The 23,840-nt window shown below is 39.1% G+C and overlaps 2 protein-coding genes across 3 annotated transcripts; both read left to right on the top strand.

Annotated features, from left to right (window-relative positions):
* Positions 1 to 95: 95 nt before the first annotated feature.
* Positions 96 to 9,815, top strand: LOC134555667 (retinol dehydrogenase 8-like). Of its 2 annotated transcripts, XM_063407517.1 has the most exons (6): positions 96 to 2,637; positions 3,760 to 3,925; positions 5,173 to 5,348; positions 6,406 to 6,499; positions 8,014 to 8,197; positions 9,093 to 9,813. In XM_063407517.1, exons 1-6 carry the CDS (start codon positions 2,541 to 2,543, stop codon positions 9,324 to 9,326), a joined length of 951 nt encoding a protein of 316 aa, XP_063263587.1. In that variant the 5' UTR covers positions 96 to 2,540; the 3' UTR covers positions 9,327 to 9,813. The 2 variants fall into 2 exon arrangements, with proteins under 2 accessions (XP_063263587.1, XP_063263586.1); XM_063407516.1 differs by lacking the exon at positions 96 to 2,637 and having other exon boundaries at positions 2,650 to 3,925; positions 9,093 to 9,815.
* Positions 9,816 to 11,235: 1,420 nt separating this feature from the next.
* Positions 11,236 to 22,670, top strand: DR1 (down-regulator of transcription 1). Its single transcript, XM_063407519.1, has 3 exons — positions 11,236 to 11,908; positions 17,233 to 17,396; positions 20,544 to 22,670. Exons 1-3 carry the CDS (start codon positions 11,689 to 11,691, stop codon positions 20,688 to 20,690), a joined length of 531 nt encoding a protein of 176 aa, XP_063263589.1. The 5' UTR covers positions 11,236 to 11,688; the 3' UTR covers positions 20,691 to 22,670.
* Positions 22,671 to 23,840: the final 1,170 nt, after the last annotated feature.

The raw sequence follows: 23,840 nt of genomic DNA on the forward strand, positions 1-23,840 counted from the left end.
TTGTACGCATTCAGTGTTGTAGACACAATATCTTATTCAACTTGGCCTGTTTGTAAGATATTTTGGGACACTGAGTTGATCATAGACCCTGGCAAAACCTGCTTGCTTTACTCCAAGCAGTATCTTTAAGATGCACAAGGTTCTGGGACAGGGCCATAAAGCTTGAGCTTGTTTCTTTTGATATTTTTAATCAAATGAAAATCCATACAAAAATTCCCACTGATTAAATTCACATCATAACTATGCATTCTAAAACATATTTATTTCCAGGTTTCCAAAAGTACTACACAATTTAGCTGGCATGGATGGCTAGTGGCCCCACTTTTTTATTTACATAAGCATCAGAAGCTGCAAATCTGCTTTTGAGGCCTCAGTCTAAGTCTGATTAATGCATACATGATTTATGTGCATTAAGACATGTGATTCATACTTCAGAAATCAAGGTAGTAAAGTTATTTGATGTAAAGAAGAGGTAAAGAATTGAATGTGTTTCAGTTTAAATACCAGACCTCAGTTAAGTGTTTTGCATATTAAAAGTGTATCTTAACCAACAAACCCCTCTGAGGCGCTCCAGAAACTCTGCAAGTGGCAGATTGCTAAACTCCCTGGGCAGTGCTGGCTCTTTCACTTTGAGTAAACACATTCCACAAGTGCCACATGTTCCACATTAAGTGTTCTACAAAACCAGCCACACATTCTGCTACCATTGACAAGTCAGGATACACTCACCTAAAGCATTTCTGCAGTCTCAGATTATTTATTCTGCTATTATGAAAATGATGATGTGACAAAACCCACTGTTACTTACAGAAATAAATATATTGTGTGTTTTAAATCAAACTATTCTTTCTCTACATAACTGTAAAGGGAAAGCCTTAGAATTAGGTTGACCAGTGCAATAATTGCAAATTAAACTACTTTTTTAACTCTTTATGCACATCACTTTGCCTTCAGCCTAGAAGTGTACGCATCAAATTCCAGACAGATTTTTTTTTAAGCAGTGGAATATATAAGCCCTTCAAACCAGGATTCCAAGTGGAAAATAAAACCAATCTTTAATTACAGCTGCATCACAACACTAGTGGAATTCCACTAACTAGCATTATATAAAGCCTCATTTGCTCCTCCTACACTCACTAAATATAAATGTGCATGAGCAGCAAAAGCAATTTGCCTAATCTCTGAATCAGCTAAATAGCATTTGCACTAAAATTTTGTCTGTATACTAACTTATCTGGTTAAACTGTGGGTCAAACCTGATAAATAAGTAGAATCATAATTATATTTTATCTTTAAATGTTTTGCTATTTTGTTGTTCGCCTGAGAAGTTAATGATTCCACTTATACTGGTCAAGCCAATTTATTTCTTTTGGAAAGGATGGACATTTTTAAAACAATTTCAGTTAAATATTTCTGTAGTGTCCTATTTTTCTTGAGTTACTAACCAATTTAATCTATGAAATACTGGAACTCTAAGTTCATTCTTCTGAAGTGTGTTGCATTCACATGGGGTTGTTTAGTTTTGGAAAACATTTTACTGTGTATAATGGTGTTGCAATTAGCTGAATGCTGCTCATAATTGCTTATTAATGTGTTTCTGTTTCCTGTCACTCAGGACAGAAACAAGGGACTGATTTTCTTCCTGAATGCAGTATGCCTACAGTTACCGTATGTTAAACATGAATTGTACTGAAGTGCCAGCCCAAATGCCCCTCTTTTTAATCCACACTTTATATGCAAAATATTTTCTCCAAAACCTAGACATCAGGCTAGTTCTTATTTATTTAAATTTCTGACGTATCAATTTGCAGAATCAAAAGTGTTGAAAGAGATTTCAGTCTTAGCAGGAATGTAGTGAAGCTGGTCTGTTCAACATTTCCCGTCAGTTCTTCACTGCAGCATACTTGCTTACTTTCTGTTCTTGGTTGGGAGCACTGCCACAAGGAAATGCGAGCAGTCTGTCCAACAACTTCTTTCTTTGGGAATCCACATCCCATTTTGCAATCTGGGAATTTTTTCCTGTGGTGCCTAATTGGACTGTTACAATAGTGAGGCATCAGGGAAGGAATCCATTCCTCAATCTGTTGCAAAAGAACCAGGAGGGTGCTGTAGGTGTAGGAATTCTGAACACCTTCAGCAGAGGGATCCCACTCTGGGGGCAGTTTACTTTGCACAGATGTGAGTGGAGGACTTAGCACTACAGACCAATTGTAGTTGTGGCAAGGCTTTTCCTGCCAGTACTTTGCAAGCTGGTTATTCTACTAAAAAAAATCCATGTAGTTTACAAGTGCCTCAGTTTATAGAGTAATCAAATTTTGTATTAATCAGTTTTGATAGTGCAGATTATAGGCACGTGTAGGAGCATCTGCTTCTATTTTGTTTAGTTGGAGATTATCCCTTAATAATGCAAGGTCCAAGTGTGCATTTTCAGATCTGTTGACTCAGGGAAGGTGGAGATATTATTAAAGGCCAGTCACATTGTGCTGTAGTTACATTTATGTTGTTGCTTCTCTGAAGAATTGAACCACTCAGTGAAGAGAATGGCAAGAAGAAATGTCCTCATTACAGGTTGCTCCTCAGGAATTGGACTGGCATTAGCTGTAAAAATGGCAAAAGATGAACAGAAAAGATTTAAAGGTAACAATCTATCTGGTTTTTATTATTATAAAAACATGCTATTTGAGATAGTGCTGGTTTTTTCTCTGATTTAACATGTGGTTGCATTCAGTTTGGTGACTTGTTTCTGGCTCATTTTCCTCTTCTACTGTCAAGAAAATACAGTGAGAATATACTGTTCCCTGTAAGCAGTTGATATTTCTGTACCTTTATTGAAATGGAATAGCTATTGGAACTGAATAGTGTGCACACACACAAAATGAAAAAAGACAGCAGTATAAAATGAAAATATCTGTAGTGTTATGCTGTTCTGGGTATACATTCACAGCTGTGGTTAGCTTTGCTTCTGGCTACTAAAATCTGTACATATATAGGCCCATGCCCATTTGAAGACCAAAGCAATGAGTTTAAGTAAACAGTTTCTAAATTTGCATATTTTTCCAAGCCCGTATAGACAGGTGAACAAAGGGGCTGGGATTTGTCCTTTTGCTGCAAAGCAGGGTATTTGCTATGATTAAAAATGGATGGCGAGGTGAACACAGAATCTGTGGCAATTCAGTCTCTCATACTTACAGTATTTTACTGCTGACTGGATGCAGATCTAGAGCTTTCTGAGCAATTAGGCTACAAGAATAATTGACTTCCATTTTGTGAAGTAGCTTACACAAAAACAGGGTTTTTTCAGCCTAAGGAAGTATGCCTTACACTTTTTAATAAAATTATGCTTGTCCTAATAAATACTGTAGTGGTGATTAAAAAAAAAAAAAAAAAAGAAAAAAAAAAAAAAGAGAGAGAGAAATCTGGAATCCAGAATTATGTTTTGGGTACGTAAAAACAATCTAGTGGCATAATTTGATACCTGGTTTTTAATATTTTGGTGATACTATTATCTTTAAACACTGCATGTTCTTCATTATGCATAGATGTTTAAGGCTTCCTTTGAGTTTCTTGAAGATTTCAGAACCAGACTGGGAAATCAGTGACAATATATGTTGAAAATAGAGTCTTTTAACTTTTTGTTTTTATTTGGCTTCTATCATGGATATTTAAGATGTGGATGTAAAAACATTGTTTTTGAATACTTCCCAGTAAGAGTGCCAGAGTGCAGATTTTATTTCTGGTGGTGTTTCTGGTGTGTTGCAGTGTACGCCACAATGCGGAACCTGGCCAAGAAAGAGCCGCTGGAGGAAGCTGCAGGTCACAGGCTGGGCAAAACCCTCGAGATCAAACAACTGGATGTCTGTGATGAACAGTCTATCAAAACCTGTGTGAACAGTATCCCTGACAGAAGGATTGATGTCCTAGGCAAGTGCAGGATGTGTGTGCTATGAACAGATACCAGATTTCTATAAAACATTGTCTCAAATACCCTGGAGAAGTTTCATTAGTGTATTTTTTAAATTATCAAAGTAATAATAATTTACATACTATATGTGGTTCAAGATTCTTAAGACTTCATGCAGACATAAGTGGATTAAATCTCACCCTGCTTCCATGAAGCAGGGAAGCTTGTTTTCTCTGTTTACAAAGGAAAAATTTAATCACGTAAGGTCTTGGATAAAATGATACATTTTTTTAGTAAATGTAAGAAATTTGGCCTAAAGCAGCACCTTCATGAGTAAGATTTTCCACCCTATTGATGAAGCATAGCCCTTTTTACAATGAACACCTGCCTGTACTAAGAAAGCAACAGCATTAGGAATTAGCAAGTAAGAGAGCAAATGCAAAAAAAAAAGAGGATATTTCCATTTTGTACTGAGAATTGAAATTGTACTTTACAAATCATTCAGCAACAAGTGTTTTCATATTGTTTCGCTAAAAATAAATATTAGTATCTTAGTGGAAATGCTTACACCATCAGCTATTAAATCTTACCTACTAGAAAATTATGGACCTGTCTTTTTTCTGATTAATTATTAAAGCAATGCTTAACAACTATTTCTGCAAAATTTATTATACTCTAATTTGATGTACTACTTCTGGAGCAGAATGCCACTCCTATCATCATTCCCCACTTATAAATATCAAGGAGGCAAATAAAAATGAATGGAATTGTGTGTTTTCGTTTGTTTGTTCATTTTGTTGGGGGGTTACTTCCTCTTGAAGATATATGAATGTTAATAAAACAAAAAACAGACCAAAATATGGCTTGCTCCATCTCTTTTTGAAGATTTCTATTAATTCCTATGGCTATAGACTGTACCTTTCAATTCTTAATACTAAATTATAAAAAATACAAGTAATTCTTGACTCATTTTCCTGTAATCCCTTTATATTTTTTAAGAAAAGGACTAATCAGAAAAAAATTAGTTAAAATGCAAAAGAGCAGATAATTTAAATTTGCTAAAAGCACAATTAAAAATAAAGACATACGGAAATGTCAAATGTATTTGGAAAGCTCTAGTGACTAACATCTTTTAATTCTTTCTTTAAGGATTATTTAGGATTATTTAACCCTTAATCCTCACATTCCTTTCAAGTGCTTTCCAGTAACAATTACAAGTTTATGTTTATGGAGGTTTTTGCTTGCTTTTGTTTCCCTTTTTGTGCAGTGAGCAATGCTGGAATGGGGCTCATTGGGCCTATTGAATGTCAGACCATCGAGGAAATGAAAACGGTGATGGACACCAACTTCTTCGGCCTGGTCCGACTCCTGAAGGAGATCCTGCCCGACATGAAGAGGAGGAAGAGTGGGCATATCGTTATAATAAGCAGTGTTATGGGAATACAAGGTAAAGTTGTGTTTTCTGTTTGCTTAAACTAAGAGTTCAGTGTTCAAAATCCAAAGTTCCTCTTTTTAGGGGAAAAAATAAAAATTAGGAGCTGGCATATCTGCCTCTTGTGCTTTGTAATGCTGAAGTTCCAACTATACAAAGCACCTGGTGGGTTTTATGTGTCTAGGTAGTTTTTTACTACTCTCGCAGCATTTTATCAACAAAACCTGAAGGATAAATTTTTTTAGAGTTTTAACTTAAACTCTATAATTTTTAAAAAATTATTATATTTTTAGTATCTGGAAAATGGAGCTTAGCATTACTTTTCTCTCTCCACTTGGAAAAAAAATTATGGGAACAAACAAACACGCTTACACAATAATAATATGCTCTGCACAAAAATAATAGAATAAAATCCAATCCTGGACAACTGTACCACCTTTTTGTAAAGTTTCTCATCTTACAACATTCAAGAGTCAAATTTTAGTGACAGATAATGATATTCCTACTTTTGTGTCCCATCCTGTCTAGCTGGGTTTTTCTTCATTTATTACAACTGTGACATTGATCTTACCTGGATTATTCTTGTGAGCGAGGATCCTCCATCAAACTCCAAGAACTGTTTTTTTAGTACAACACTTACCCTCCACCTCAATGGATTGATGCAGTGCTTTTTTAAATCACTCAGGTGCAAGCTGGATCTCCTGCATAATTGTATCTCCTGCATTACCCTCAGCCCCTGGGTTCATCTAGAGCAAATTAAAGTCTTGCTGATAAATAATGCAGATGGTATTATATGTACAGACACTTTCATATCTTAGACTACAAAATAATATCATCCAAGGAGACCACAGCATCAGCTAGGGGGAGGAAAAGCATTAGTCAGGCATTTTTGCTAGACTAAGCAATTTTGAGAACATAGGCAAAAAATTAGATTCAGTGTGCACAAGGGTTTTTCTAATGTTTTCCCAGCAAGACTGTAGAAATTTTTGGGAAAACACATGAATTTTTAAAATCAAACTATTAGTATGTTGGATGAAATTACATTCTCAGGATGTTTTGTTTGTACCATCAGGCATCTTATTTAATGATGTTTATGCTGCATCTAAGTTTGCTGTGGAAGGATTCTGCGAAAGTTTAGCTATCCAAGCACTCAAGTTCAAACTGCAGTAAGTATTGATCCACTGGTGTAAATGGCATTGATCCACTGGTGTCAATTGTATTTGAGATAGTTTAAAATATATTCAGAGGTAGGAAAAACATCTTTAAAGCTTGCTGCTAAACAGACGGAGAAGCCCTTGAAAACTACAAAAGGTATAGGAATGCCCACACTCTTCACAATATATAAGCAAATAAAAAAATATAGATGTTAAAATAAACATGTTCTCTTGAACAGTTAAAGGCTATTTAGCTTTGGATAAAATACAGTAAATGTAACACTTCTGGAAACAGATTCTTACGTACAGTATTACAGGAATAAAATTATATTCAACCTGTGATCTTTCCCCTTAGAAAGGATGATGGCCTTCTTAGGCAATTCACAGATAAAAAAGTTCAAGGACTCATCAGAGGGACTGAGCAAGTACCAATCCATCAGAATGTTACACAGGGTGAGATACCTGTAATGAAGGAGGAAAGTCAGAAGTGTGGCGTACTGTTCCTAACATTTTGGACAGTATTTAAGAGACTGGTCCTGTTCATCATTTGTGGGATGTCAGGTTTGATTTGTCACATGTATATTCACACCCATGTAATTCTGCTACTATTCTTTGTGCAAACTCCAATAACTGGTAAATGTCTACTGCATCTCTGTGTGTCTAAGCATTTAGGCCTTGAGGGAAAAAAAGGACAGCTGCTGTTGTGGAGTTTCCGAGATGGAACTGTGATTCTGCATATTGCTCTACAAAGTTTGGAGGGATTTAAACTAAATGTCATGATACATAGGATATACCAGAATTCATAATGAGATTTCAAGAGTATAAGACATAACAAGAAGGAGGTTATAAAAGGAAGTATAATAGGAAAAATTCAAGGTCTAATGGGAAGAGTGATGCAAGAGAAAAGGCTTCAGTTACAGCAGTAGCTGAAATTCTGTTGTGAACATCAATAGCTTGATTTAGTTCTAAAGAAGAGCCTTTAGAACATCCCCTGAGGAACTCAAGGCTAATAAGAGGCCCAATCCCAAAGATTCTTTTGATAAACCCAGTGGCAGGGAGTTATTACTGCCTGAGAAAAGAACCAGGAAAAATCTGACCAGTAACCATATTTCAGTGATTTGCCGTAATATGCTACTGGGCAAAATAAAAAAATTCAGATCTGGCAGCAGCCAGAATCTGTCCACCCACAGTAAAAATCTCTGTATTGTATTTCATTATTATATAGTGGTAGGATCTTAAATTATGTAACACTAAGAGCTTGACAAAGATAATCCATGTTTAGGCAATTTTCCCATCTCTTTCACCAACTTCTAGTATTGTCATGAGAAACAAAGAAACCTAAGCAGTATTTGGTCCAGAAAGTAATGAATTTTTTTACCATCCATTAATTATTTTTCTTAATATCTATGATATACTGTTTGCTAGTGCAACTCTTCAATGTTTCTTTTGGAGAAGGATTGAGGGGTGTATTTTCCATGGAGGATAGTCAACAGTCACTTAACCTTTTTTATTTTTTTTTTAAACAGGTTAAGTTTGATTGAACCAGGCCCAGTGGTTACAGAGTTTGAAAGAAAAGTGTTTGAAGACGGAATGAAAATGGATCTTTCAGCTGCAGATGAAGAAACAGCTGAGATGTTTACTAATATTTACCTTAAAAATTACAAACAAATTTTCCAGAGCCTGGGACAAAGTGCTGAAGATGTTGCAGAGGTAACTCATCAAAAATTCATCTTCTTTTTTATATTTTTTTTTCTTTGTAATCTATGAATGAAGTAGTTGCTTGGTGTGTTTCTCTGGTAGAAACATTCGATTTAATTAAACGTAATATACACAATTAAAAAGTTTTTTCAAAATTCGAAAGAATTTCAGAGCTTTAAACAAAAGCCTACAAAATACTAAAACAATGTTCATTTAGAAGTATTGAAGACAACTATGAATTGTAATTTAAATACTGAGATATTAGATGCCCTTTACATCCTCTGGTGAAGTCTGAATATTCTGCATTGTTACCATCCATCCACCCAGGTTCCCAGCACTGGTAAAGCCCTGTCCTTTCCATCTTGCTCACAATCCCTCCTCTAAGGGAAGCTCACTCAACCACCCCAGGCCAGTAAAAGGCACAGTAAAAGAAACGTGGAGGTTTCTGGTGTTTGGAGCTTCCTGCAGAAGACAAGTTTAGGCAAGCTGTGGGAGGGGATGATGGTTTCAGTGTTTGCTGGTAAGGAATAGCTTCAGTGCCAACTGAAGATTCCCACATCTTGCTGCACTGTCCTGATCCTTTCCCAGTGAACTGCAAAAGAGAGGATCTACTTACTGTGGGCATATAAACCCACAATAATTTGGGAGACTACTCAGGATACTACTGAGCTATCACCATGGCATAGAGACACAGAGATAGAACTAAGAATAAATAAGAAATAATTCTTATAGCCTTTAAATAGTTCAAGAAGAATTTCCAATGATGTTCTAATAAAACTATATATAGGGTTTTACATAATTCCAGCACTTTATTCTTCTACTTTTCCACAGTTTAACTGAAAATTGGGATTTTACTTTGCTATCTTGGTAAAGGTTCTTTAAACATTCTACTTCTCCTTCTCTACAGCATACAGTAAAGATAATTCTTGCAGAAAATCCACCTTTTCGCCATCAGACCAACACCTTGTATACTCCAATGACAACTCTGAAGTATGCAGATCCAAATGGAGATCTACCCATTGACATATTCTACAAAATGGTTTTTCAGCATGACAAAATCTTCAGTGCAAGCCTCAACTTCATCAAATTGCTACGGTGGAGAAGCAGAAAGAGCTTTGACCTGGGAAAACCTTCACAATAATTATGAGATTATATAGTGCAAATTGGAATTACTTCTTGTAGCTACCAAAGACACAGTATGTTGTTATTCAAATGCCTTTGCTCTGTAATTATGAAAAGACAAGCAAGACGTCTGTTTGAGCTTAGCTAAGGTATTCATGTCAGTGTGTATCTCTTGAATACAGTTTGCAGAACCTTTCAATTAAAATCCTCTAACTACAGTTTTATTCTGTTTAGTGTTTGCTTTTTCCAGAGATGTTTTCTTAGGAACATGAACACTGACTGGTATTTGTGTATTCAATATTAACCTGACCTCCTTCACTGGAATATAATACACACTGAGAGGTGTACAGCATGCAAACTATTTAGATTCTTAATATCATACAAATATGTTTTTACTTACTAGGATAGAATCAGTATAGTAATTCCTCAATCACACTGGTATTCTCATTTCCAGAAGTCAGATCTATTTATCAGCAACATAAGAGAAAGACTCATCAATCTTAAAATGTAATAAGTAGAATATTTATTATTCATATACATTTCTAATACTATTCTGAATGCTTCCTTTATATGCAATGGCTACTAGCATATTGCACTTAGTGAACAATAAAATGGTTTTTAAAAGCATCTTAAAATGTCTTCTTACTGTCTGGGTACTACTTTTTGAAAATAAAGTATTGTCAGTAATAAGTAATCTCAATGCATTAAATGCCTTCAGTATCTGACACAGAACCCTCTTGTTCCAAGCTATCCTAGTACGTGTTAAACCAAAATTCTGCCACGTAGAGGAGGTGTTTTCCTTTGCCTTTTCTCAGCCTGGTTCTCCAGGTGTCTGGGGCCAGGCAGGGTGCCCGGGCTGCAGCGCTGCCCTTCCTGCCTCTGCTGCTCCCTGACCCCCGGGTGCCGCCCCGCGCTGAGGCACAGGCCCGGTGTCCCTCGGGCCCCGCTTCCCAGCACATTCCAGCGGCTGTCCTGGGTTCACCCGAGCCCAGCTGGAGCTCACTCGCCATGCAGGGACTGTCCTTCTCTGTCCTCCAGGACTGTCCCAGTGAGCCCAAACCTCATTCCGTGCTGGCACTTGCCGTGGCCCTGCCCTGCCCTGCCCTCCTGTCCCCAAAGGAGCCCTGAGCTCCTGCGGGTACCCAACGCTGCAGCTCATGCAGGGCTTGCAGTGCAGCCCTGACGCTCTCGGTGGGGTGCAGGGCGTGCAGGGACCTCCCTGGGACAGCGGGCAGGGCACTGAGGGGACAGGAGCACCCGCAGCAGCCCCTGGGCACAGCCCGAAGCCCAACTCGCACCTCCTGCAAAACACCGGGTGCCTGGAGCCCAGCATAGACCGGCAGAGAGGGGGGAAGGCAGCGAGGCTGGGAAGGAGGCAGCAGGGATTATTAAACGCCAGCAGGGGCCGAAGGGAGCCCGGGAATCGCCGCTCCGCAGGCTGGATCGCACCGGCACCGGCTGAGGGTCAGCGCAGGCACCGCACAGACACATCCGCGGAGGGCCGGGGCTGTCAGGAGCCCCTCAGCTGTGCTTGTCTCTGGCCTGCAGCTCGGGCTGGCCTCACTCCCGGGACGTTTTTTCCTTTGCAGCACACAAGGCAAGGAAAAACCTTTGCAAGGCAAGACTAGGCCTGTGAGTTTAATGGGCCTTACACAAACACTATAGTGATCTGGCTAATTCTGAATCATACAATCCTCACACTACCGGTTATGGAGTGAGCCACGCAGAAAACACAGTGTAATAGATGGCTGCCGAGGAAAGCTAGCCCTGCCTGCAAGTCGTGAATAAACTGCAGATGCAGGGCCGAGCCCGCCCTGCTTCGGGGCCAAGCCTAGCGGGGCTGTCAGCTCCCCTGCTACTGCCGGAACCGAGGAGAGGAGTTGGGGGGGCCCCTAGCGCAGCTCCTGGCGGAGGGGCGGCTGAAGGAGGCCCCGCCGCCCGCACGTGGCGCCGCGGCCTTCCCGGCGCTCCCGGCGGCGGAAGCGGCTCCGCTTTCCGGCGGAAGCGCCGGCCCTCGCAGCCTGAGCCGGACTCGCAGCGTTTCCGCCTCGCGGCCGCCGCACGGCCAAACCAGCGCAGCCGAGCCGCGGGGCGTTCCGCCGCTCGCTCCCCTCAGGCCGGTCATAAGGCAGCGGCGCCGGCGGCCGAAGGATGTGGCGGAGGCGGCAGTGGCAGGCGCCGCGGCCGAGGGAGCCCTGAGCCCGACCAGCGCTTCCCGGCCCCGCGACCCCCCGGCAGCCAGCGACCCCAGCTCCGGCCCCCGCCGTCCCCCGCCCCTCCTCGACGTCGCCCCCCGCGGCCCCGCCCGTCCCCGCCGGGTCCCCGCGCCCTGGAGCCCCGCGCGGGCGCTGAGCGCAGCCCGTGAGCCGAGCGCAGCCAGGATGGCCTCGTCGTCCGGCAACGACGACGACCTCACCATCCCCAGGGCTGCCATCAACAAGATGATCAAAGAGACGCTGCCCAACGTCCGCGTGGCGAACGACGCCCGGGAGCTGGTGGTGAACTGCTGCACTGAATTCATCCACCTCATCTCCTCCGAGGCCAACGAGATCTGCAACAAATCGGAGAAGAAAACTATCTCCCCGGAGCATGTCATACAAGGTGAGCTTCCGCGGGCGCCGTGCCGCTGCCGGTCGGGCACCTGTGGGCCGCCCCGGTGCCGCTGCGCTGTTGCTCCCCGGTCGCTCGTGGCTGCGTGGAACACAAAGGCAGGGCTGCTCGTGGGGCTGTGCGGGAGAAGCGTGTGCTGTCCGCCTTGGCAGCCGCACCGCAAGACAGGCTGTCTTTGTGTGGTTGGAGCGGCTGCTGCGTGTGCTCGGGATCAGCTCCGGGTTTGTGCCTCAGAGAAGCCTGTGATGCTCTGGGTGAAGTCACCAAATCTCTTCCTCTTACTGTGAAACGAGGTCTGCTTTTTCGAATGGATATGCAGCGTGCTTTAAGATTCTGAACGTAGTAAATGTCTTTCTAGGTGGAGATTGGTTATGTGGGGCCCAGGCTTTATTCCGTGGTAGTCTTGTCTGGAATCTCTAAAGGGTATATTTCTTTAGGGCTGTCTTTACAGTCTCATTGTTTAATGTTGGATCTTCGTATCTGTTGCAGAAAGCATTTAAACGTGACCTATGCCCTTGTATCTTTCTGTGCTGTTGACTTGTACTTCTGCTGGCTTGAATAAAAGGCGAGTTCTCTGTCTCGTTTGTTTTTCTTTAAATTCTGTCGCAAATAAGGAGTTTTCTTGCCTCATCCTGAAGTCTGCATTAGGCACCTTTTGTCAGAATTCATTTGCATTGCTTCTTAAGCCAGAGTTGTTGATACCAGTGTCTGCTGCAAACAAATTTATAGCAGCAGTAGTAAAAGAGTACTTTACTCCTCTGCCTAGTAGAGATATTAACAGCAGCATTTGTAGTAGAGCTATTTTCAGGGCTGGGATGGTATCAAGTTAATTTAAAAAATGTTTTCGTTGTATGATTTTTTAAGCAATATTTACGTTTTGAAACAAACAAAAATGGTTCACTTGAAATTTATTAGCTTGCTCACCAGAGGAGGTTCAAGTACTTGACTGGGTCATGAGCAGCAAAAGAAAATATGGAGCATGTATGAGCTTTAATGGTAAATGAAATGTATATGAGCTTGAAAGTTTAGCAAAGTAGCTCCATCATAGAAGCGTAGGATGTAAAGTAAAACCTGTGCTTGCACATGGAGGCATACTTGAGGTGTGATGCTCTTTAATAAATGGATAGTTTCTTCAAGTCACCACAAGAAACGTTTGAGGTTAGTTCTTAACACAGGAATAGACGTGATTTTGAGGCTGAGGGCAATAGAAGGTTTATTTATGAAAGTATTTTGTTCCCAGTAGTAGTGGTCCATAGAAAAGATTTCGCCTATTGCTGTCCTAGGCTTATTCTGGGTTTTTTGGAAAAGAAATTGAAACTAAAGTGAGTGTGCATAACGTCAGCAGATAGTCCCATGCCAAGTATTTTCCTGGGTTCTATGTCCTTGTGTTATCACATCTTAGAGTTAGGAAAAGTTACTTTCAGATTAATTCTATGCTTTCTAGTAAAATATTGCAATGTAACCATTTTTGTAATGTTCTAGAGAAGGAAAGGATTTTCTGCTGTGCTTGTGTTTAAGGAAGCTGTAATTGCTATTAGCTCCTTTCAGATGCTTTTCAGTTGGCAGATGATCCCTCTGTGAGGTTTGAGGAGTTTGGTTGCCAGTTTTGGAAACAATGTTTGTGTGTTTAGGTAGAGTATTTCAGCATTTTCATCCGTCTTCATACATCCTAGATACTTGCTACTTTGTTAATGCAGCTTCATGACAGTGATGCTAACAAATGAGGCAATTGAAACCTGTTTGTTGTGGCCAGCCATGTATCTTTTTCCTTCTGAATGCTTAGAAGTGAGATGAGGCTAATGGCCATCACACACATCACACCCGGTCCAGCCTAAGCGCCCCAAGCACGAGGTGCTGCCGAGAGTGTTCCTGTACCCTCTGAGAGCTGGATGTGGCAATTGCAGACACAGGTGAGCCTGTGGCTTTTGGGAATTCAGGGCAGAGCAGGGTTTCCTCTCAGGTGAGTTTGCTGGCTGGAGCTGTAAACAGGAAGTTACTGGAACAGAAAGAAGCAGGAAGGGTGTTTTGCTGGGCCAGAAGAAGGGAAAGAGGCACTCTGCAGTTGGTGACACTGCCATTGGGCTGTACTAGAGGGCAGGTGAAGCTGTGCTTTGTCACCGTGCTCAGGTGTTGGGCACGGTGGTGCTGGAGACGCCCCTTCCCTGCTGCACTGTGCAGGTGTGGCCGGGTGCTGGGCAAGAGCTCTCTCTGCCCCTGGGTTATGCTTCAGGCCGATGGGAGCCTTGCTGTGCTTTATTGTGTGGTGGCACTGGCACAGGCTGTCAACAGCACAGGGAAGGGAAACAGAGGCTTCTTGCATCCCATTAGAGATCTGGTTCGATAGATGTTCTCAGACGATGCCAACACTCACTACTGGTAACAAAATGCAAGACAGCTTTCCTGGAGAGTACCCAAAGCATCGAGGATGTGTAATAGTTGTAAGTGGAGATCTCCACGTTTATTGTTGAGTTCCACCATCACGAACCCTGCTGTGAATCTGCAGTTCTAGTAAGCAAATGAATGTTCTCCCATCCTGGAACAGAAAATGGAATCATTTGAGTATTATATGACTTGGGACAAAGCAGGCTTTTTGTGAGAAATTAAATTTTCGGTGAATTCTGAAAATGATGTAAAATCACCTTTTTTATGATGTTGATTACTTTGGTTACTTGGTCTACATGGCACTGTTGTGCAGTAAGGTAGGTTATGGATTGATGTCAAATCTTGTTTCTTTTCGTGGACTATTAGGATACTGACAGTGTGTATATTATCACTTAATTTGAAAAAATCTCACACAACTGTTCATGGTTGGGATTGTATTTTGGAAGTTGTTTTTTTCTTTGAAAGGAGCATAAAAATTTAAAAGTCTCAGATATTAATGACTTAATTTTATAAAATAAAAGTAGTACTAACTATGTGGCACTGATTACTCAGACACCTGCACCTTCATGCAGTCATTTAGAGTAGGAGGAAACTGGGGAAAGGAAATTGTGATCTGGTGTTTGTAAATATGAGTTTTGTTATCCCCCACAAATGCTATCTTTTGGAATTCAGCTGTTTACATTTGGTGGAATAATTCTAGCCTCGGGAAGATTCTGAATTTTCAGCAATCTGGGTAGGATGGTATATTTTAGACTCAAAAAATAGGAAGCCTTTGAGGTTTGATGAAATAGCAGCTCTGATAGAGTAGTAATCACTTGTCCCACATTTTAGCACCATGCTGGTATAAAGAGATTCATATTCCCTTCCATTCATGTGTTCTGTAAGCCTTGGTGTGCTTTAAGAAGATGGTAAACTTTGTAAGTTGTTTCACAGGCAGTGGAATTTTGATGCAGTAGATTTTTGATGCATATATTGTTCTTCATAGCTTTGTTATATTGAATAATTGTAAAAATCTGTCTTGGTTGTATCACATGGAGGTTTTGAAATTTATTTTTGTGTGTGTCTGTGCTATATTCAGTACACAATTGTAAGTTCTTTCCATTAATTTATTTTCTTTTAAGGACCATGTGAAATTTCTGTAAAAACACATCTTACTGTTAACTTCAGAGTCAGCAGTTTTTCGTTCTCTGCAGCAGATTGCCAACCCTGGTCTTTTGACAAACACTTGGTTTTGCTGTGATGGTTTGTCTTAGTGTTGTTAGACTTGTAGATTTCTTCAGTTTGGTTAAAAAAGTATGACTTAAAAAAGTTCACTGTTTACTTTTTAAAATTGAAAGAGTTCTTAAATATCTGTAGAGTATCAAGATAACCAGTTCTGGACTGTGAGACATGGATTTGCCTCCTCTCTGCTGAGGCTGGATGAAACAAGTTTCTGAAGTTTTTTGGTAATTCTCTTGGAAACTGTGGGCTAATTGGAAGAAGTCTTTCCAGTGTCTGTGTGTGGGCTGAGGCTGAACTGGCATACTGTCTCTGAAGTAATTAGATTATCTCTAAATCAGTTTGTCTTTTAACTTCATTTTTTAAAGCAATAAGTATTATTGAATTCCTTTGCCAGGTGTTCTCTGTTAAGGGAAAGGGTAATGCTGTCAGACTAGAGAGCAGCACCCACAGCCCTGTAGAAGACAAGAGTGTGTGAGTTGTCTCCCTTAGTACAAACTGGAGGCTGAAAACTTAGAGAATGCCTTTGGGTTATTGTTTCAATTATGATACAATGACATGCTGCTCTAATTATGGCTAGGAAGATGTTCCTTACAAAACCAGTATTAGAATATTGCCTGAGTTACTGTAAGATCATGTTTATAACAAATTGTTGACTGCTGTTGTGCAGTTTAGTGCTATTTCTTAAATAGCTTGTCACAAAAGTTTGACATTAAGATAAAGGTTAAAACAGCTCTTGTACTGTAAACTCTGAATTGTGTAAATGCTGGAAATGAGCCATGATTTTTATTAAACTGATACTTGTTTCTAGTGTAATTGGTGTTTATGTAATGTTTGCAGTATATTCTGTAATAGGTTCACTTTGAGGGTGTGTGGAGGCATGTCGTAGTCAATGGTGCATGAGGAAGCTGTGCCTTTGTCACATGTGCTACCTGGGTTTTTATAATCCTTTCTGCTACCTTTGCATTCTTTAAAAAACCTCTTGTTGCAGGATATAGCTGCTTTGCCGATTTCTTTGGCCAGATAAAATGCAAGATTTTAGCTTCTGAATACATTTTAATGTGAGATAAATAGAAGGGGTTCTGTTGAGAAATAAAACAATAAAGAGCTTTATACATGTGAACTATGCATTTTATATATAGGAATTTAGATACTAAAAGACAAAAGTTAAAATTCAGCAACCTAACATAATATTATTTATCTATGCCTTTTTGAAGGACCTGTGATCATTTTACATGCATCACTTCTGCTCTGTTATAGCAAATCCTCTACTGAAGACTTGCAAAAGCTGAAAAGGTAGAATCTCTGAGAGAAAATTCAGATAGAATCCAGATAGGAAGGACTTCTTAGCTGTATAAATGATGCCGATTCTAATACACAAAAGATGGGAAGAAGAGGTCTTTTGGCGAATAATACCTGTCTAGCAAAGTGTATCTGAAAGCTCTGCAAATGCAAGCTTCTTTGGTTGTACTTGACAAACCTTAATTTTTTTTTAGCCCAGAAACAGGTATTTCTAAAGGACATAGCAGAAGAGAAAGGGAAAATTGCTGTCAGATCTTTTTAAGAATAGAGATTTTTGTCACCAGATGATAGGAAAGTTACCAAATGTTTTACTTTTTTTTTCTTTTAAGGAAACAAATCAATATCTATTACCAGAAGCTTTGTAAAAGGTTAACAATGCCTTTTCTCTCTTTTTTTTTTTTGTTTCTTTCTAGCACTAGAAAGTTTGGGGTTTGGCTCCTATATCAGTGAAGTAAAAGAAGTCTTACAAGAATGCAAAACAGTAGCACTAAAGAGAAGAAAGGCCAATTCACGCTTGGAGAACCTCGGCATTCCGGAAGAGGAGCTACTAAGGCAGCAACAGGAATTATTTGCACAAGTAAGTGAAGCAGTACTTGTCCTGATGAGGCTGGAATAATTAATTATTGCTGCAGGTCTAGGATCACACAAACATGTGGACACCTCAAGAAGTATCCCCTTCCTTGAGAACTGATGTGGCATCTAAGATGCTTTTGGCCTTGGCCAGTTTGAATTGGGGAACGTGAAGTCAACAGATAAGAGGCTGCTACTTGATACTTCTGTGACTTGACATATAGGACTTTGTATGTGAACATATTTCATATTCTAACTTTAAAAAGCATGGGGTTTTGCTGCTAGTTGGGTATTTCCAGTCTATCATGGAGAATACATTAAGAATTAGTTGAGGAAGTAAAAGAATAATAGCTGGTTTCTAGGAAATAACCCATTTTGAAGCATTAAAAAGTAAAAATAGCTTTTTTGTTTCTGACCATCAGTGCACAAATGTTATTTCTTATACTTAGAAAGACACTTTATTCTTGGCAAGACTATAATTGAGTGAATTCATGCATAAATTTTTAAAGAGGCCATTGAGGCATAGAAAAAGCATTTGCCTGCAAATAGTGTACTAACACGCATTCTCCTTCATGCCAGCCTTACCCCCTTCCAGCTTTCCCAGATAGTTTAACATCTCCCAGTTTGACTAAAACCCGATTTTACTTATCTTTCTACGCCATCTTTCTCTCGACTACTCTCTTGGTTTGGCAAGACCATTCTCTAAACTAAGAGATGGGGAAGTTATCAGATATTTCTCTTTTCTCTTAACCAAGGCCAGAGTCTTGTTTTGTCACTTTGCTTACTTTGATTTCCTCTGATGAAAATGCTTATTCAGTAATGTCTGATTACCTGTGAGCTTCTCTCCCCTTTGTATCTTGCTGAAACTGTTGATTTTCATCTAATAACATGCCAACTACTTTAATCTTTATTGCATGATGAATTTTAAGGCATTTAAAATTTGAGTATACCATGTAGCTATTGCAGTGAACTGGTAGTTATGATCAAGTCACATGTGCCTAACTCTCATTTGACTGTACTAAATTAGAAAGACCAATAGGGCTGCTTCTGGATTTGGGGTAAGATTTACAAATAGGCAGTTTGATACCTGTTTTTGGCTTACTATTTTGTGCAAGTAACTCAGCATGATACACAAAAAAAAAAAAGCAGCAAAACCAAGGTGTATGAAGGGAGTAATAGCTCTAGAGTGTCACTGAAAAAAAAAAAATAATAACAGCTGAAACCTTCTTATGCAAGCCACACTTTGTCTAAGGAATGACAACATGAAGAATATTCTTTTAAAATTCTGTTACTGCGCCTTAACTTCTAATTTAAGATAACTCATGCCAGCTTGACAAGATTGTACAAATGCTTTTTAAAAATAGTGTTTGGTAATATGGAAAATGTTTGCATAGATTCAAAGATGACAGTCTCATTTTTCAAAAATAGTAGCTGTGATGTGCTGTTGGAGGTACTGTAATTAGTCTTAAAAATAGTTACAGAAGTGCATGCTTATTTATTTGTGTTAATCTTTTTAATATTCTAGAGCATGACACTAATGCTGACTTCTTTCTCTATTTTTAAAATGCCTGCCTGTTAATGTTATGAATATTTGACACCTCTGGCTTGGATGATTGTAAATTTTTGAAGTCAGAGGGATGTCTTATCCCAATATTCACGTCTAAGTTTCTGTGCAAGACAAGAGTCTTCACAGATTTGGGGTTTTTTTGAGGCTTCCTCACTGGAGTTGTGCAGTAAATAAGTTGAGTTTACCAGATACTTACAGAGGTTCCTGGTCAATCCAACTCAAAGGAATTCTTCAGTATGTGGGGTTTTTTTCTGGAGTGGTGAAGTGTTATCATTACAGGTGAGGCAGTGAGGTGGGCACTGGCAGTGATGCTGCAGTGTGAAGTGCTGAGTCTCTGTCTCCTGGGGCACGCCTGTGTCTCAGCTCTGTGTGCAGTGAACTCGCTGCACAGGGGCACTAGGGAGCCCTGCTGGTATCTCCTGTCTGAAGAATGTTTGTGCCTTCCTGTGTGCACAGATGCTGCTGCCTTTCCTTTAAAGCTCTGACATCCTAAATTGTTTTCCAGCCCTTGTAATTGTGCTGCCACTTGAAGTTTGAAATACCAAAAAGTTTTCATTAGAGAGGAAAATGTGACACTTTGTAATAATAAGGGAACACTCTCCTTTTTTCACATTGCAAATTTGAAAAACAGAGTTTGATTGTTCTCCAAACATTATCTCTTGGCATCTTACAGTTTGCAAAACTGAAAAAAATTGATGCTTTGGAAAAAAACCACGAAAATTCAGTGAGTGCAATAGGATTAGAAAGGAAATTATAATAGTCATAGTGATGACTTGTGAAAGTAGAAGAGTAAAAAAGACTGAAATTTTTTCATTTTGAAAACTTTTTCTTAATGTTCACACAAAATAGAAATTGAAGTTGTAACTTCAACACAGTCAATTAGTATATTGCTGAAATCAACAGAAGTTATCCAAAAAAAAGTGAAAACCCTGGAGAGAAAAATGAAGGTTCATCTGCGGAACTATTTGAAATGTTGTGGTAGAATCTCTTTTTCAGTAGGAGTCTGTACCCTTCTGTAGCAAAGCCATCCTCAGTTGTCATACCTGAACTTGAGAAGACCTTGCCTTGCTCTGTTTTGCAAAGATTGCTTAGCAAAGTAAGATAATGGCTTGCTTTGTTTTTGTGATAATGTGTGCCTCTGTGGTTCATCTGGTTGGATGATTTCATAATTGGAAGTTTTGTTATTTGTAATCAACAAAGCAACGCTGTTCCCATCTCTGAACTGTGATTAATGTTAAGGTCTCTTGAAACGGATGTCTAAAGTTTCCTTTGCTTTGCCTCAGTTAAATTTTTCATTAGTTTGTGGTTGTAGTCCTTAAGTGGAACTTAAGCACACTAGTTTCTGTCTGTTGTTTTGTAAATGCAAGGCCTCCAAAGAGTGGTGTCTTCAGAGGACAAGAGAATATAGCTAAACTTCTTGATACAAATAATTCAGGTACTTCTCAATGTGGTTTTGCATACACAATTGATTAAAAAATATGAAAAAGGAATGAAAAAGGTACAGATAAAAATGTGGTTAAAGAGAATGTGTTTTAGAGATTCTTCACAAGCTATGTATGGCCTTAACAATTAAATTCATGTCTCTAGGCTAGACAACAGCAAGCAGAACTGGCACAGCAGGAATGGCTACAGATGCAACAAGCAGCTCAACAGGCACAGCTCGCTGCTGCCTCAGCCAGTGCATCCAATCAGGCAGGATCTTCTCAGGATGAAGATGATGAAGATGATATCTGAAAATCACCAGCTGAGTTGTCTTACTAAGAAATACTTCTGCTGCACAATGAAAACAGTGAAATGAATGCTTACCTGTAAGTTTGTATGCATCGTGGACTGGCAGTTGGTATTCTAGGGGTGTCTGCTGTTGTGTGCTGTACATGTATAAACTGTCTTTTTTGAACTCTTGAAGATTTAAGGTTCAGTATCATATCAACTTTGGATTTTTAATGGTGTATATGGAAATTTTAGATAGCAGTGCGTCATTTATTTGATCAATAAGCAGTGTTACAATAAACAACATGTTTATAAAATATAGTGAGGTTTATACAAAAAGCTCTAAATCCACATTTGCATTTCTTCCCTTTTAACTAAACTCTAAAATCTTACTTAGAATTTTTAATTGTTTTTTGGGGGAGTGGTACAGTAGACATAATCTGTTAACAGGAAAAAAAGTAGAGTTCAGCATAGAGGAGTCTGAATTCTTAGTTCTTTTTAAAATGAGGATGTATATGGCAATAAATATTATATATGCTCAAATACCATACTTGTTAAAATCTGAAAATGATACATTTTCACCAAACTAGGAAAAGGTATGTTTAATAGGAGTTGTACAAATTCAGTCTTTTTTTTTTGTATAGGGGTGAAATAAAATAAACCCACGGTTTTATTATGACATCCTTTTGACAGTCCTGACTGAGTATTTCACTTCAAAGACCGCCTGGTTTGAAGAACTAACTCTTCTAGTACGTCACTCCAGTTTAATGTTGACTGTTGTTGATGGTATTTTGTAGTCCAGATTTATTCATATTGTTAAAATATAAAGCTGGAACTAAAAGAAACAAAATTGTTTGTTCTGCTGATATGACAGATTAAGTATTCAAGCCCAAGAAGGCAAAAACTGACCCTAACAGCATGTTTGTCATAAAAGAGAGAATTTATTTAACCTTGATTAGCCATTGTCAGCATAATGCTAACATTCTCCAGACTAGATTGCCACTGGATTGCTAAGATACCTTGTTGAAAGACAACATTTTCTTCACTCAAATTGATTTGTAGGTTTCTGATAAACCGTTCCCCAAGAGCGATCAGCAGCAATACATGAAACAGAAATGATGTACTTGTCCTTTGGATAGTTCTGTTGATTTAATGGATGAGCAGCTGTCCTTTGTGTTGAAATAAAGCACAGTAGTGTCCATTGCTGAGTTTTAAGTGTTACTTGGAGTAATACTGGCATATCTTCTGGTACACTGATCTGAGCAGACTAGAAAAGCCACTTGCATGCTGCTGTAGATGACCCCATAGCTCTCTAACAAAGTGGATGGTTTTAGCACGTCCTCAGTGAGTTGCTCTAGTTAGAATTCTTGAGGAGGGCTGCAGCAGTCTTTACATAAGGATGGAAACAGCAAATGGTGGGCCCATTTTTACATGAGTATCTGAACAAGATACAATTGGCATGTATGCAGATCTCAGTCACACAGTGACTTTTGATTTAAATTTGAGATGTGTTAAGTTGTATATTGAATAAATGTGAAGACGTCTTTAAAAGCAGTAATCCAGTGAAAACTCAGAAGAGTATTTGTTTGAATAGTTAAGTTTAAAAAAGAAAAAAACCCAACTTTCCTGGCTACTACATAAAATATGTAGGCAAGGTTTGACTGAAGAAGTGGTTTTCTGTAAAGGTTTAAGTACCAAAGGTAGAAAATCTAGTCTAGTGATACAATGTTAATGTGCAGTGTTGGCTTTTCTAATTTGTACTGTAACACCTTCACACTTTCTATTTTAAATGAGTCTTTTCCTTCTAAATAATACTAGGTATATTTTCACACCTTTCTTTTCTGATGCAGAAATCAGGTTAACATTTTACTGCATCTGGTATGTATGGTGTAATGTTTGAATTTTGTGACCTTTCTTTTTGGACATTCTTGTGCTTTTTCATATGCTGTATTCTTCAAGCAATAAAATTCTGATGTGTTTTTATAAAATTGCTTTTATATTTAATGAACAGTCTGTCTTCTTCATTTCCTTTATATAAAAAAAAAGACTACTTAAACCCTGTTTTTATTTTGGCTTGCTGAACACTTTTTGTGACCTGAAGTCTTTACAGCCTGAGTGCAGTTGGATGGCATTGCTGTGCACTGTGGTTGTTATTGCTTGTAAACAATATTTCTGGGCTTGACCTGCTCTCTTTCCTCTAGGGAATTGCATTTAGTATGTATGTATCTTGATACCCTGACATTCTGCACCTGAGAAGTTGCACAAAAGCCCTGTAGATTGTTTATCAGCTGCTGAAATTCTTCCATAAAGTGAAAGGCCACAGGCAGGGGCTGAGATAGTAAGACTTTAATTTCATGTCATAGTCATGATTAGAGATTACTTATTCAGCCATTCTTTCCCAAGTATGAAAGTAAACTCTGGCACTTTCAGGGAGAATCTTCACTGATCTTTCAACAAATAAATTTTGTACTACTTTGCTGTTGTGCTTCCATGCAGGAGCTGCTCAGTGAAGACAGATTTCTGAATTTATGGTACCCCTCATGTTTTTGGTACACCAGGTACATAGAGTGTAAAATTTGGTTAGTGAACTGTATTGTTGCTTTGTCTCACAAGAAACATGTAAAAGGATGTGTCTGTTTCTTAAATATTGAGTTGATGAGATTATCTGTGGGTTTTCTATAATTACTCTGACAGTCTGTTTCAGAGTGCTCAAGTGACTTTCTTATGAAATCTTTCTATTCTCTTACTTTATTAATAAAGTTCACATCTGCATGACATTGTGGATAATGAATATAGTTGTATTTACTACACTGATGTACTTTTAAAGGAGTATCTTAGGGATTCTAAACATCAAATGCCTAAAATGGTTTTTGAATTTCAGTATTTGCATGTGGCTAATTGAGCTATGTTTTGAAACACTGGAATTTCTGCCACAATGGAAAATGTACCTGAAAGCCACAAATATAAATTATATTCCTTAGATTTTTTTAAAAGTACTCCACAAAGGAGGGCTGTGTGTAATAATGCTTGGTTGATCATTTTGTACAGGAAGATTGTTTTCAATTGAAACAAAGCCAAGTAAAGGTGACTTAGCATTTGAAACAATGCCAAGTAAAGTGACTTAATGATCATTGTGGAACAGCCAAACCCTTACTTTGAATGTGTAACCTCACT

Source organism: Prinia subflava, chromosome 10 (assembly GCF_021018805.1).
Source record: "Prinia subflava isolate CZ2003 ecotype Zambia chromosome 10, Cam_Psub_1.2, whole genome shotgun sequence".
Lineage (NCBI taxonomy): Eukaryota > Metazoa > Chordata > Aves > Passeriformes > Cisticolidae > Prinia > Prinia subflava.